The sequence below is a fragment of the Sebastes fasciatus genome, unplaced genomic scaffold, assembly GCF_043250625.1.
Source record: "Sebastes fasciatus isolate fSebFas1 unplaced genomic scaffold, fSebFas1.pri Scaffold_78, whole genome shotgun sequence".
Lineage (NCBI taxonomy): Eukaryota > Metazoa > Chordata > Actinopteri > Perciformes > Sebastidae > Sebastes > Sebastes fasciatus.
In genome coordinates, this window is record NW_027428266.1 from 2,501 (window position 1) to 18,192 (window position 15,692).

Here is a 15,692-nt window from a genome sequence, read left to right on the forward strand (position 1 = left end):
GAAAGTGAAATGCGTGACTCACCGTAGCTCCAGACATCACTCTGATGTGTGTAGGTCCACTGGAGGATCGACTCCAACGCCATCCACTTAATGGGAACCTGCAGAGAGCAGACGGGGAACAACATTATAGTGAGTCCTTTTAACATTTAACAGCTCAGCTTGACTATCCGAGGTTAACATCAGAGATATCCACAAATACATTCTTATTCCAGATATCTCAAACCTTAAAAAAAACACATTTAAAAAATAAATAAATAAACAAATACCCACATTTAAAAATAAATATAAAATAAAAAAGACATAAATGCATAAATAAATAAAAAACACATTTAAAAAATAAATTAAATAAATAAATAAATAAACAAATACACAGATTTTAAAATAAATATGAAATAAATAAAAAATGAATGCAAAAATAAATAAATAAAAAACTAGATACATGAATAAATAAATACATTTAAAAATTAATACAAATAAATACATTAATAAATAAAAGGGAAAATTAAACCGAAGAGTAAATTAATATGGGAATTAATATAAAGATAAATAAATAAAGACGCAAATTAGAGCAGAAATTTATGTCACATTACTCCAGAATTAATATTAGAGATATCCACAATTGTATTGTGACTAGTCAGAGAAAAAAACAAGTCTGTGTCCATTAATAACTTTTAAATAGTATTTTCTGGTACAAAGAAAAACGTTCTATGAATAACAAACCTTTCCTCCGTCAGCGTGGTATTCCTTCTCGTCGGCCGTCAGCAGCTTGGCGAGGCCGAAGTCGGTGATCTTGACGTGGTTAGGAGTTTTCACCAGGACGTTCCTCGCCGCCAGGTCTCGATGCACCAGGTGACGCTCCTCCAGGTAGTTCATCCCCTGCAGACACACACGGGGTTAAAGAGGGTGACTGAAACAGCCCTATTTTAGAAGGCTGCGTCTGTGGCTCGGAGGTAGAAAGGAAGGTTGGCGGTTCGATCCCCGTCTCCTCCAGTCTGCATGTTTGATGGTACAGTATGGTGTGAAAGGTGCTGAACAAATGTCCGTTTAACCCGATAAAAACACCTATTTATTGTTTTATTTATCATTTCTTATTATACCTCATTTATCTGGTTTCACTTTGCACTTTTAGCTCTCAACGTGAAGATCTCACACTGAGCTCGTGACCTTGTTGTGTGTGATTTTCCCAGCACTTTAAAATCCAAATGAGCCTCGAAGCAGCCGGAGCAGATTAGCGCTGCACACGGTTTCCTGCTGTGCTCGGCTAATAGGCCTCAGCAGGCTTACAGTGAGCTGCAGACAGAGCTGAGGCCTCAGGCGGAGAGTGAGGGCGGAGGTTTTCCTCCTAAATAAAACGTAAACTGAGGCCCAGTTCCAGTCCGGATCCTCCACCCTCCATCCCCTCCTCCGTGGTGGAGTGAACTCCGTCAGTAGTCTCACTCTCAGCTGAATGAAGCTCTTTAAGGCGGAGGGGATCAATACAGCGACCACTTCGGGACCGACTTCCCTCTCCGGCAAATAAAGAAATATCAGAATCAGTAATACTTTATTGATCCCCGGGGCGGGGCGAGAGTTACGTTCTGCTCCCGTTCTACAATATAAATGTAAATATATAAAAATAGTGCATATAATAATGCTGAAAAATAGGACCTATGCAAATAGTATAAATGCATGCATTTATAAAAATGCAAGAACAGTGTAAAATAAGAATTATTGCACTGTTAAATCAGTATTACACAGCTGAATATATAATAATAATAATAATAATAAATGGGGTTATAGCTCCTGATTTGGGTAAAAAATAATATATATACAGTAAATACAACAATTTACAATCTAATGAACAAGTCTCATGTTTTCTAGACTAGAGGATATATCTGATCCTAAATACAACCTATTTACTTTATGTTGACGTCTGTATGACGATAAAGTAGAATGAATTAAATGTCTGTCTCAGTTTGAGCAGTTTACAGTAATGTTACAACTTTTCTTCTCGTAAAGAGGGCTGCTGGTCCGAACCCGTTCATCTGGGCTCACCTTGGCGATCTGGACACACCAGTTGAGCAGCCACTGAGCCCCGACGTGGTCCCTGTGGTGTCGGACGTAGTCCAGCAAGCAGCCGTACGGCATCAGCTGAGTCACCAGCTGCACCGACGACGTCAGGCAGATCCCCAGCAGGCGACACACGTGAGGGTGTTCCACGCTCGCCATCACGTACGCCTCCTACACAACATGGTAACGTAGAAACACGAGAAGTCCACAATCACTGCAGGACGGCAGCAGGTCCAGAGCCTTTTACACTTTATACAGTTAGTACCTTCAACATATCAGAATAGAAAGAGGAGTCTTACATCCAGGATTTCTTTGTTGGCTTTAGGTGATGTGGCCTCTCGGAGAACTTTAATGGCTACTCGGATCCTCACGTTCTCTCCTTCAGGGATCCACAGACCCTAATGATATTCATTATATTCAATACAGTAATAGCAGGATGAACTTTACACCATTTCATGGTAATCAGGTGATAATCAGCAAGTGATCTGTTTCTAATTTCTTTGGAATTACTTCCAAATTACCCCAATATTTACCTCAAGGTCTACCTAAAACTACTTTGTTTGGCTGTCTTGATTTATTACTATTTCATATCTGTTATAAACATTATTCAATAATTATATTCCACTATTCCCAATAGCTGGTAATTGATTTAATACATTTCCAGGAAGAGAATACAGAGTTATTGATCTGCTTTATTTCCATGTCTGCTGATAAATAGATGATAATTAGCAAATAAAACTCCCTGAAGATACATTTTGAGGTAAATATTGAAGTCATTTGTCAGTAATTCCAAAGAAATTTAAAAATATTGCTATTTATCGGCTAATTACCTGAACATTTACGAACCTGTAAAATGAAGTGTTACCGAAATATGTTAAAATAATATCCGTACAGATGAATGAAAAGAAGTTGAACAATCTGACACTACGAGATAACTGCTCACAGTGATGATGCTGACTTTAGCTAATTATCAGTAAACACAGAGTCCAGCTGAGGCTGATGGGAAAGTCTTCAGTTATGAAGGTATTTCATCGTAAACCAAAGTATCGGACACATTAAGCTAGAGATGCACCGATACCGATACCGATACCGATACCAGTATCGGGTGTCGGGTCCGATACTGTGCTCATGTACTCGTACTCGCAAAACGGCTCCGATACCACTTTACGGCAGCGTGACGTTAACCTCTCCTCACCATCTTTCGGGTCCTATCGCACGCGCTCACGCTCCACCTCCCCGACGGTGTGGGCGAGACGGGCCGGTGGTGCGCCCGACCCCGCGGTGCCGGGATCCCACCTCAGCCGGTGGTGCGCCGGCTCTCGTGTGTTAGACTCCTTGGTCCGCGGTCGGGGCGCACTGAGGACTAAGGACCGCCCCGGTCGACACCCGTCTCTCCGCGGCGGGGAGAGAGGGCGCGGCGAGCCCTTTGTCCACGGCCCCGGGAAGCACCTTCGCCCCGAGCCCTTCCACGCCGACCTAGAGCCGGTCGCGGCGCACCGGACTCCCCAACAGCTGGCTGTTAACGAGGGTCTTAGGCACAGAGAAGTACTCGTATCGGTACTCGGTATCGGAGAGTACCCAAATGGAAGTACTTGTACTCCGTCTGATAAAAGCGGTATCGGTGCGTCCCTACATTGAACCCGATGATGGCGCTACATGAAAAGTCAGAGGATCACCAACGTCGGCAGGATTTATCCTCTGGGAAGCGTGAATGTTTGTACACAGCGTCATGACGATACCAGTCTGGACCAAAGTGGTGGACAGACCTACTCTTCCATCCCTACAGCCGCTAGCGAGGTTCAAACTTAGACGTGTAGCGGCTCCAGTTAAAGTCGTGATAATCGTGAAGTGATGTTTTGCGTGTATCAAACATTCTCACCTTGTAGACGGTCCCGAAGGCGCCGGAGCCGAGCACCCTGATCTTCTTAAACTCCGTCTCCTTCAGGATCCACAGCAGCGCCTGATTAGGAGCTTCACCGCTCGGAGACAACGGCTGCACCAACTGCAGCACACATTCACAATACTGTGTTTTAATCTGCAGTACACATTCACAATACTGTGTTTTAATCTACAGCACACATTCACAATACTGTGTTTTAATCTACAGCACACATTCACAATACTGTGTTTTAATCTGCAGTACACATTCACAATACTGTGTTTTAATCTGCAGTACACATTCACAATACTGTGTTTTAATCTGCAGTACACATTCACAATACTGTGTTTTAATCTGCAGCACACATTCACAATACTGTGTTTTAATCTGCAGTACACATTCACAATACTGTGTTTTAATGTACAGCACACATTCACAATACTGTGTTTTAATCTGCAGCACACATTCACAATACTGTGTTTTAATCTACAGTACACATTCACAATACTGTGTTTTAATCTGCAGTACACATTCACAATACTGTGTTTTAATCTGCAGTACACATTCACAATACTGTGTTTTAATGTACAGCACACATTCACAATACTGTGTTTTAATCTACAGTACACATTCACAATACTGTGTTTTAATCTACAGCACACATTCACAATACTGTGTTTTAATCTGCAGTACACATTCACAATACCACGTTGGAGAGATAGACTGAGCTCCTCACCCTCTCTCTAAGTCTGAGCCACCCTACGGAGGAAACTCATTTCGGCCACTTGTATCCACGATCTCATTCTTCAGTCACTACCCAAAGCTCCTGACCAGAGGTGATGTGTTGTATTTCCACTGTGGGATGTATCCTGGAGCATCATTGTGGGAGGTTCACGTGTGCGATTCATTTGATGTCTGGATGATGCCGGTGTATTGTGATGTTAGATGACGGCGGGTTAACATGCTGGAGTGTTTGTTTATGTGTCTGAATACTCCCATGAGGGTTACGGTTATGTAAATGACCCACCTCTCTCTCCTGCAGCAGGCGGCGCGTGGTCCTCTTCCTCCTGATTCGTTGTCGCCGCAGCAACACAAAGATGACCAATGACACGATGACGGCGATCAAGAGCCCACCGACCACGGCCGCCGCCAACGTGGAGGTGTGGGAGGCGGCGCTGTGAGGACACACAAAGCAAACGTCTGTGTTTTAGATTATGGAAACACTGGTCCACACATTTCAGGGTAATTAGGTAATTAGTAATGATAATTAGCGATATTTGAAATTTCAGGACTAACTCTTAACAATCAGAGTTCTAATGTCTAAATCCATCAGAGACATCTCTTCTGTGAACCTCCGGCAGTCACGATTCAAGACTACTGCAACCTTTTTAGGCAAAAAAAAAATATATATAAAATCTGTCTGGAGCCGCAAAACATGTGATCATTGTGATGAAGGTAACTCAGTTTATAGTCTAAGTATATAGAATATAAGTCTAATGCAGTGAGGGACAAAGAGACAATGTACTACGGAGTATTAGGACCACATTGAGGGAAAACACATCTGAGATTTACACAATAAAGAAAAAAAATCGTAATATTACGAGAAAAAAGTCGTAACTTTACGAAAAAAAGTCGTAATATTACGAGATAAAGTCATAACTTTACGAGAAAAAAATCGTATTACGAGAATAAAGTCGTAACTTTACGAGAATAAAGTCGTAACGTTACGAGAAAAAAGTCGTTATATTACGAGATAAAAGTCGTAACTTTACGAGAAAAAAGTCGTAATATTACGAGAAAAAAAGTTGTTGTGGTGAGTTGTAGTTCAATTCAAATGTCTTTATTGGCATGACGTAACACTGTACATGTTGCCAAAGCATATTCGAATGATGAAAATGTACAATAGTTACATTTCATTAACATCAATAAAATCAAATAAAAGTCAAAAGTCATAAATGTGTTGGAACCACGATAGAAACAGGAAACAGGAAGTTGTAGTTGTGGTTTCACCTGGTACATCCAGACAGTCCAGCAGCTGAACACCTGCAGACACAGAAACACAAACACTGATATTAAAGTCACGGTTCTCCGCGGGCTCCTCGGGGGGGTGGATCGGTAACGGGAGTCTCACCCCCGGGTGCAGTTCTGGTGGCAGGACTGGCACTGGCCGGTCCCGTCGGGGTACTTCCAGATTCGCGTCTCTCCGTCTCCCAGCATGCCGTGGGGGCACAGCGCCACGCAGTGGGGGCCGTCTTTAAAGCGGGCGCACTGGGAACACTGGTCTGGACCCTGTAGGGGGATCGGGGGGGGGGGGGGGGGGGGCAGGTAAGAAGTGATTTATACTAAACCTGGAGAGATCCTAAAGGAGATATGCGGGAACGTTCAGCTCAACATTTAGTCTTTTTACGTGAACCTGAACCCCTCATCCAGGTCTACACTCCCTCCTACCTGAACCCCTCATCCAGGTCTACACTCCCTCCTACCTGAACCCCTCATCCAGGTCTACACTCCCTCCTACCTGAACCCCTCATCCAGGTCTACACTCCCTCCTACCTGAACCCCTCATCCAGGTCTACACTCCCTCCTACCTGAACCCCTCATCCAGGTCTACACTCCCTCCCTCCTACCTGAACCCCTCATCCAGGTCTACACTCCCTCCCTCCTACCTGAACCCCTCATCCAGGTCTACACTCCCTCCCTCCTACCTGAACCCCTCATCCAGGTCTACACTCCCTCCCTCCTACCTGAACCCCTCATCCAGGTCTACACATTTTAATATCTGTAGGATATAAATGGACCCCAGCAGCAGCTGGACTGACCGGTCCGCTGCAGGTCTGGATCCCGGTCTCCAGCAGACACTCTGGGTGACACTGCACACAGCTGCTGTTCACCTCCACCTCTCTGGGCTCGCTGCAGAACAACACAGATCGAAAGACCAGCAGTCAGGACCTGGATCCGACCTTTATATATGTAAGGTCAGGTGTTGAATAGAGGAATCACAGCCGGGTTCAAAGACGTGTTGCTGATGTGCCGTTGAGCAGCGCTCTCTCACCCTTGCAGGAGGTTACAGAACGCCACACAGCGCCCCCTACGGCTGAAGTGCCGACAGGAGACGCACATGGTGGGACCTGGACCCCAGCAGCCCTCCTCCTCCGTACACTCCAGGTCACAGGTTCGATTCTGTCGTTCTGTGTGAGCAAAACGAGAAGATTATTTTATTTCGTTCCGTTCGCCGACGGCGGCAACGAGCCCGAGGCACACGGGGACTCACCGCAGACGTCCGGGGGAGCGTTGAGGCTCACGGTGACGGTCTGGTCGCTGGCTCTGAAGAGGCGGGTCCACTGGATCTCCATGTAGCAGAGCTGAGAGTTGAGCTTCATCGACACCCGACCGGCACTCACCTCCTTCAGAGAGTGCAGACCCAGCCAGCGGAGGTGCTTCGCCCCCACCACCGCCAAACTGTGCTGACTGCAGAGGAAAGGGTTAACATGAGGCTGGGTCTATAAACATATTTAATATTCAACTACTGGAAGAAGAAGAGCTCACATATTTGACTCAAGTTAAAGTAGGAACACCACAAAGGTCCTGCATGCTACAGCGTTTTAATCAGCTGACTCACGCGCGTGTTGTTCTTCCTCTGATGATCTCCAGGTTCTCAAACGCCGACAGAGACGTCAGATTCTCCGGCCAGGACTGGATCAGCAGGAAACCTGGAGGACACACACCGCAATACTCCTAAAACCTGATCATAACCAGGACGAAGACTGAGGAGAAGCACTGACGACCTTTGACCTACCTGTGATTTCCTTCACTGTCCTGAAGTACTCCAGTTTAGCCGGGTCCATGGGGGGGATATTATAGTGCCTGTCCCTGGAAGAGCCAACGAGAGAGAACAACCTTTAGTTCCCAGAGTCTCGGTGGTTGTGGTGAATATTTAGTCAGACCTCCAACGTCGAGCTCTGATGGAAATCAACTGGATCATCCAAAGTAACCAGGACACCGTAGAGTCCTTCTAACTTATTGAAGGTCATCTTCTAACAAGGCGGTATCTCACCCGGTGAAGGAGGTCTCGATGAGGGACACGTCTCCGTTGATCTTTGTGCAGTTCCTGAAGGATTCGATGTTGGAGGCGTTGACGGCCATGGTGTTGGTCAGAGCGCCGACTCCGACTCCGTCACAGGCTGGAGGAAGAGAGAGACTGTCGGGTTATGTGTTCAGTATTCAGGTCTGTCTCTGTCTCTGTCTCTACAGGTGTCTCTACCTTTAGGACAGGGACCGTCGCAGGTTTTGCAGCGTTGGACTCCGTTCTCCTCCACCTCGTACATGTCGGCGCTGCAGGTACGAACACACGATCCACCCGTCACCACGTAGTTATCTGTATGCAAACATAGCAGAACTCCTAAAACACGACGCAGCACAGTGACAGACATCAGCTTCTATATTCCACTAACTCTTTGACTTCTTCCTTGTCAAAACCTGGCGCCTACATTACCCACAATGCAACTCGATAGCCAACTAACTTCACACCTCCCGGAAGTTTCCGAAAGCTCAGAGTTCTCGAGTTGTGACGTGTTTGTTGACGTTGTCAGGAGGCCATGGAAGTTCATTTATAAGTTAATGTCTGATACTTTACTGCCAGTTCATCACGTACAACACAGTGGTAGAGGCTGAAGAGGACATTTGGACATCATCATTGGACCAACGCACTGTCAATCTAGTATTCTTCTGGTTGTTGATTGGTAACAAGCCGAGGGAGGTTCTCCTCCCTTGGAGCGTCATTTGACGTGTTTTAGCCAATCACAGACAAGCATGAAAAAAATGAAATGCATTGAGTTGATAGGAGACGTCCTGCCTCAAGGGAGGACGGAGGGGGCTCGTCCTCCCTTGCCTCCACCACAACTTTATATATATATATAGAATGATCTAAACATAAATTCTAAATAAAATGGAGGGTTTGAAGGAGTCCATACGTGGGCAGGCCGGGACGCAGGTCGCCCCGTAGGTGAACTTGGCGTTGGGGTTGTTGTCCACCTGGTGGGTTTTGAGGTTATAGAGCGTCAGAGGAGGACAAGCACCTTTACAGGTTCCGTCATCATTAAAGTCCCTGCAGGCCTGGAAGAGGAGAAGAAGAAGAGATGGAAAGAAAGACGGTGTCTTTAGTGAGTGTAGCTGTAATGATTATTTTCTAAATATAACCGGTAGAAGAGGGGATGAACAAGTGAGGAACAACTCAACCACAGAGAACATTTGCCATTCAAAAGTACCAAGAAAACTCCAAGAAACCGTCTTATTAGAGGGCGGTCCATCTGCTGCCGTTAGCAGAAAGCAGTGACGTAGGTTAGCACAGTGAGCTAATCAATAAGGTTATGAATAATGTGAACAGTAGCACTAGCTGAGTCGACGTTAGCAGGAAATAACTGGAAGGGTTAGTTTGGATTTTTTTGAAGTGGGGTTGTATGTTTACTAAAATAACTGTTTTTATGAATGGAGTCTGGTGGCTTTGAAGAGAGCGATATAACGGCTAAAGTTCCCGTCAGAGAGGGCCGTCTGACGGCGAAGTGAAGCGGTGAAAATATTCTAAATATAACGTACACTTAAACTGATATTGATTTGTTTAGGTGTCTAAAATCCGTTTTTCTGCTGTATCCGTTTACAGCCGCTTCACCTCGCCGTCAGACAGCCCTATCTGAGGGGGAACTGAAGCCATTACATCGCTCTCTTCAAAGCCACCAGACTACATTCACAAAAACAGTAGTTTAACCTCTCAGAACAGGAGTTTCTGGTCTACCGCTGCGTTTATATGCCGTTTCATAGCGGCATTCCAACCAGAGGAGTCTTTTGCTGCAAAGAGAGGTAGAATGCTGCAGTAATTTGATCTGCACCACATTCAAATGATTTGGACTGTATTTATTAACTTATTCACAGCGATGGCAGCGAGCTACCACGCATCATGAACAACTTGGAGGGGATGGCCAAGGCTTGACTGAGCGCTTACCTGTCTTGATATGGGACTAACTGGACGAGGGACGTCCGTACGATCTTGAGACGGACAGAGAAAGGTAAGTCTCTAGATCCCGTACTGTTTTTCTTAAACACCTTCAAAATATTTTTTTGTCCCGCACATTTGTACCAACGTGTAAATGGTGACAGCTAACATGAGTAGAGGTGGGAAAACAATCAATTCACCTCTGAATCGCGATTTCTAAACAGATGTTTTAATGCCAGAATGGATATATCTGCTTCATGTGAGTCTATGTGGAGGTAGAAGGAAGTTACCGCTTTTATTGTGGTAGTCTGAGTAACGTGACGTCGTATCCGTTCCGTATCCGTCAACCAAAACAAACCTCAGAGTATAAAACGTTGGAGGGTCGTCGTGGATACGACCTGCACCCTCCCATGTTAAATCCAGCGTGGTAAACACTACACATCCAGTAAAGGATGGAAACACTTTGGGTTTCACACATTGACAGGAAAAGCAGAGCTACACAGAGCAGAGCTAAAGCTGCATGCTAACTTCTAAAGGACAAAATGTGTCCTAAAATAAGGCGGAAAAAAAGTTTAAAAAAGTCTGAACTATGTCAGAAAAAAGTCCAAAAAATCCCTTCATGGTCTAGAGGTAAAAACAGTTAACAATAAATCAGAACATGGAACCAGCACCCGGTGTGGTGACGGTATTGAACCGGTAGATCGGAGGAATGTAGTAACACTGACCAGACAGTCGGTGGCTCGCGGTCCAGAGCAGCCGGCGGCACAGTGTTCATTACAGCAGTCGATGGGTTTCGGGCCGCGACACCTTCTGCTGCACTGCTCCGCACACTGCAGCCTGGTGACTAGCAGAGACACGGACACACGGTTCATTACAGCAACATGAAGGATCACTACAGTATGTTTTATATGTCGGTTTGGTTTGCACTCTGAACATCTACTAACATAAAGCCTAAATGGATCTGCACAAGTATTAGCATCAAAATATACTGAAAGTACTCATTATAAAGTATAATACATATATTATATATATAGGAGGGGAAGACGGAGGGAGGAGGGGAAGACGGAGGGAGGAGGGGAAGACGGAGGGAGGAGGGGAAGACGGAGGGAGGAGAGGAAGACGGAGGGAGGAGGGGAAGACGGAGGGAGGAGGGGAAGACGGAGGGAGGAGAGGAAGACGGAGGGAGGAGAGGAAGACGGAGGGAGGAGGGGAAGACGGAGGGAGGAGGGGAAGACGGAGGGAGGAGAGGAAGACGGAGGGAGGAGGGGAAGACGGAGGGAGGAGGGGAAGACGGAGGGAGGAGGGGAAGACGGAGGGAGGAGAGGAAGACGGAGGGAGGAGGGGAAGACGGAGGGAGGAGGGGAAGACGGAGGGATGAGGGGAAGACGGAGGGAGGAGAGGAAGACGGAGGGAGGAGAGGAAGACGGAGGGAGGAGGGAGAGGAAGACGGAGGGAGGAGAGGAAGACGGAGGGAGGAGAGGAAGACGGAGGGAGGAGGGAGAGGAAGACGGAGGGAGGAGGGGAAGACGGAGGGAGGAGGGGAAGACGGAGGGAGGAGAGGAAGACGGAGGGAGGAGGGAGGAGAGGAAGACGGAGGGAGGAGGGAGGAGAGGAAGACGGAGGGAGGGGAAGACGGAGGGAGGAGGGGAAGACGGAGGGAGGAGGGGAAGACGGAGGGAGGAGAGGAAGACGGAGGGAGGGGAAGACGGAGGGAGGAGGGGAAGACGGAGGGAGGAGGGGAAGACGGAGGGAGGAGAGGAAGACGGAGGGAGGAGAGGAAGACGGAGGGAGGAGGGGAAGACGGAGGGATGAGGGGAAGACGGAGGGAGGAGGGGAAGACGGAGGGAGGAGGGGAAGACGGAGGGAGGAGGGGAAGACGGAGGGAGGAGGGGAAGACGGAGGGAGGAGGGGAAGACGGAGGGATGAGGGGAAGACGGAGGGAGGAGAGGAAGACGGAGGGAGGAGGGGAAGACGGAGGGAGGAGGGGAAGACGGAGGGAGGAGAGGAAGACGGAGGGAGGAGAGGAAGACGGAGGGAGGAGGGGAAGACGGAGGGATGAGGGGAAGACGGAGGGAGGAGGGGAAGACGGAGGGAGGAGGGGAAGACGGAGGGAGGAGGGGAAGACGGAGGGAGGAGGGGAAGACGGAGGGAGGAGGGGAAGACGGAGGGATGAGGGGAAGACGGAGGGAGGAGAGGAAGACGGAGGGAGGAGGGGAAGACGGAGGGAGGAGAGGAAGACGGAGGGAGGAGGGGAAGACGGAGGGAGGAGGGGAAGACGGAGGGAGGAGAGGAAGACGGAGGGAGGAGGGGAAGACGGAGGGATGAGGGGAAGACGGAGGGAGGAGGGGAAGACGGAGGGATGAAGGGAGGAGGATAAAAGGTGGAGAGAGGGAAGAGGATGAGTGTTAAAGGTGTTGCTGTTTACATCTCTGGCAGTGATCCGGTCCTGCTGCCCAACACGAGCCGTTCACACACCCCGGGTCACACCTGTCACCTGGAAACACACACACACACACACACACACACACACACACACACAGTCATGACTGCTCGGTGACGGCCTGCAGATCAACAGCTGAACGGGGGAATCATTCACACCTACATTTACGTGTGAATGTGTCCGTCTTGAGGAGCATGGTGGGGTTGCTGTCTCTGTCCAGGATGTCCTCCCACTGGACCGTCTCCGTGTTGCATAGCAACGGATTGTTGGTCATCTTCACGCCTCCTTTCAGGATCTCTGTGAGGAAAAGATCAGGTGTTGGCTGTTTGTAACTTCTTCCACGTATAAATCGTTGCTGGTCGGCGTCTCATGGTCGCTCGCGTGTGGCTACGCTGTTCAGACTCAGACTCCAACACAAATACATTCTTAATAATTCTACAGAATAAGATGAGAGGATAAACTCGTTTGTGTGTTAAGATCCATCAATCACAACGTGTCTGGACTCGTCCTGCAGCTGTTAACGCTGCTGGATCTGTCAGAGTAAACACACACTGTGAAACCTCGACGTCATCAGTCACAGCTCCTACGGGCGCGCTCGATTTCCTGCAGCCTGACACAGTCTGGTGTTGACTGACAGACTTCTAAACGGTGTGCAAACTCCGGCCGGCCCGGCGAGCGAGAGGCGACATGGTGAGCACGTACCCGTCAGACTGCTGAGCTGCAGCTGTCTCAGCCCGCCGGTGTAGTTGAGGGTCGCAGAAGAGTGGTTCCTGTTGTAGTTGGACATCACCAGCAGAGCGAACTCGTTCTCGTAGAGGTTCTGGCCTCGGATCAGCTTTAGGTTGACCAGCGGGATGTCGGCGGCCTCGTTCATGGCGATCAGAACGTAGCCGCCCACTTCCTGGATGGTCTGAAAAAAAAAGAAGAAGAAATGATATCTGTTGCAGCTGAGGGTGGAGGTCGGGGCATTTTGAGGAGGAAGAAGAAGACAGATGAGAAGGACGGGACGGTCCATCATCATTCATCCTTTAAGGTCAAGTACTGGCCAAACGGCGGTACTACAACTTCCGTCATGTGACGCCGTCGGGCCCAAACAGTCTTTTCCCCGTAGACTGAGATCGGGAAAGAGACGTCTTTAACTCAGAGGATCATTTATTTGGAGGTGAATCAGTCGATGGCGCTGGACGCAGCGAAAAGCTGTGGTGGCGCGGCGCAAACCGTTGGAAATAACGGGTTTCAGAGCGCAGAGGTGGCGTTGTCGCGTTGGAATGGAAAGTTCTCACTGAGAAACACTCAAATTTATGAATCAATGAAAACAGATGAATGTGAATTAACACCAGAGAGGTGAATTACTCACGTCTCTCTCCTGAGAATGAAATGTCAAATTTAAAGTCGGCCTATTTAAAGGGACTGTTTGTAACTTCTTAACGTATAAATCACCCAGGAGAGATTGATTCATGGAGAGACCTTGGTCTGGTCAGCTAACATTACTGCCAAGCAGCTGAAATATAGAGTGATATTGTGCTTTTAGCTGACGTGTGTCTCCTCACTGTGTTGAGCGATGCTCCTTCATGTCTATGTAGAGCGAGCACAAGCGCCAGCAACAGGACGCTGACTTTAGTTGACTTAACGGACACAGGTGGAGCTGTTAACAAGACATTATGATTCTTACTAACTGTCCCTTTAACATAAAAATGCTGTTGCAGTGAACTTATTATTTAGTTATTTTTCCAGAATGCAGCAAACAAAGTGTCTGAAACTCTTTTCCGGGGGGGAGGACCCCAGACCTCCGCTTCAGTTTAGGAATACTCCCTTTTTTTCTTTGAGGACTCAAGGTTAGCGATGTCTGATCATGTTGCGTGGACATGCAGCTGTGAGCAGGGACTGAAAGACGCTCTGTCCTGCTCCACAGCGTCCACGTTGATCTTCCGGGGTTTTGATTTTTCTGAAAACAAGAGGCTCCTCAAGGCCAAGCTGTTTGTCAGTTGACCATCAGTTCACCGATGTCGGAGCGTCCTCGAATGCAACGCAAAAGAGAGTTTTGAAAAAGCTCCCTGCTCACGTCTTGAGGAAAGTCCCTCTGACAGAAGTAAAGACGACTTCAGTTCAACTTTTGATTTGAATCTTTAACTCTCAGGACAGAGAACTGTATGATTCTCCCCTCTGGTGTGAACTGAGGAGTATTTCTTTCTCATAGTTCTCTCCATCTCTGAAGGTCCTTTCAGACACAACGCGACAACGCCACCAACGACCTTTGAGACTCGTTATTTCCAGCGGGTTGCGCCACGCCACGACGGCTTTACGCTGCATCGAGCGCATCTTAAACATGAGCTCAAACGGCGCCGTGTCGCGAGCGTAGACTGCTCTCTTCCGCCGGGAAACGACAGTTGGTGCAGCTCTGTTGTCGTCCGGGTGGAAACAGTCGGGATTACACACACTGTTCAGTTCCAGAAACAGGTTGAGATAACGACACTTATTTTATTCGCCTCTAGTCTGTCGGAGGTTTTTCCGCCGATTCAGCACGTTGAATCTGCGACGGAGCTCGTTGGTGAGAGAAATCACTCTGATTGGCTGTTCAGCTTGAACCAATCAGAAGAGAAACAGACGTGAGGAAAGCGAGCCGACTCTTCTCATGTTTCATCTCATCTGATTATTCCAGATGTTCTCACAGCAACGTGAACATCTGGAATCATACGTATCATAACAGCTTGTATATCCTCCGTCCTCGCTCTTCCTGTTTCCCTTTCTGAGTGATGGATACAGACTACCGCCGCCTGCTGGCGTGGAGAGTTATTTCCTCTCACCAGGAGCAGAACGTACGAGCTAACTGACCGCCGGCTGTCGTCTTTGCCGTGTGTTCGAGTGCGACTTGTCGGCCAAAAAAAAGGCGACATGAGGCGACGCGACAGTTGGCCTTCCTCGCCGCTAGTTCTCTGATGTCGGCTCGGTCTGTCCGGACCTTTAAGAAGTGTTATTATGGTATGGATGGCCTCTAAGTGAGGCCAACGCGTTACCACAGATTAGCACTCGATGGCTCACGTCGCCACAGTCGTTGCAGTCTGCACCCGTGCCGCCAGATGTCACCAAATCCTACACGCTGTACCTTTCGAATGATAAATCAATTATTAAAATTGCTGCGTGATCATCCTCCGAGTGTTTTGTGATGGGACGCCTCGATCAGGACGAGATCATCAGTGTGTGCAGAGCTCAACGGGTTCCTGTTTCAGTGTCGAGGTCACGATGATGACGCAGCCTAAAGAAGGTAGACGTAGATGAGTGTGCTACTTTTCGGCCAAGACAAAAGCTAACGTGAGGCGGCTCAACGGGCGGCCTTCGAC

General features: G+C 47.9%; 1 protein-coding gene across 1 annotated transcript in view; it reads right to left on the reverse strand.

Annotated features, from left to right (window-relative positions):
• The window catches only part of LOC141763866 (melanoma receptor tyrosine-protein kinase-like), a 35,033-nt gene that overhangs the window by 1,409 nt on the left and 17,932 nt on the right, over positions 1 to 15,692 (reverse strand). Inside the window, exons 3-22 of the mRNA XM_074628634.1 lie at positions 13,057 to 13,264; positions 12,517 to 12,651; positions 12,340 to 12,408; positions 10,640 to 10,758; positions 8,899 to 9,040; positions 8,190 to 8,303; positions 7,983 to 8,109; positions 7,725 to 7,798; positions 7,548 to 7,638; positions 7,200 to 7,396; positions 6,981 to 7,116; positions 6,748 to 6,838; positions 6,060 to 6,217; positions 5,939 to 5,971; positions 4,956 to 5,103; positions 3,929 to 4,051; positions 2,349 to 2,447; positions 2,035 to 2,220; positions 721 to 876; positions 23 to 98 (exon numbers count right to left, since the gene is read on the reverse strand). Coding sequence (XP_074484735.1) covers positions 23 to 98; positions 721 to 876; positions 2,035 to 2,220; positions 2,349 to 2,447; positions 3,929 to 4,051; positions 4,956 to 5,103; positions 5,939 to 5,971; positions 6,060 to 6,217; positions 6,748 to 6,838; positions 6,981 to 7,116; positions 7,200 to 7,396; positions 7,548 to 7,638; positions 7,725 to 7,798; positions 7,983 to 8,109; positions 8,190 to 8,303; positions 8,899 to 9,040; positions 10,640 to 10,758; positions 12,340 to 12,408; positions 12,517 to 12,651; positions 13,057 to 13,264 — 2,482 coding nt within the window. The remainder of the gene's footprint in view (positions 1 to 22; positions 99 to 720; positions 877 to 2,034; positions 2,221 to 2,348; positions 2,448 to 3,928; positions 4,052 to 4,955; positions 5,104 to 5,938; positions 5,972 to 6,059; positions 6,218 to 6,747; positions 6,839 to 6,980; positions 7,117 to 7,199; positions 7,397 to 7,547; positions 7,639 to 7,724; positions 7,799 to 7,982; positions 8,110 to 8,189; positions 8,304 to 8,898; positions 9,041 to 10,639; positions 10,759 to 12,339; positions 12,409 to 12,516; positions 12,652 to 13,056; positions 13,265 to 15,692) is intronic.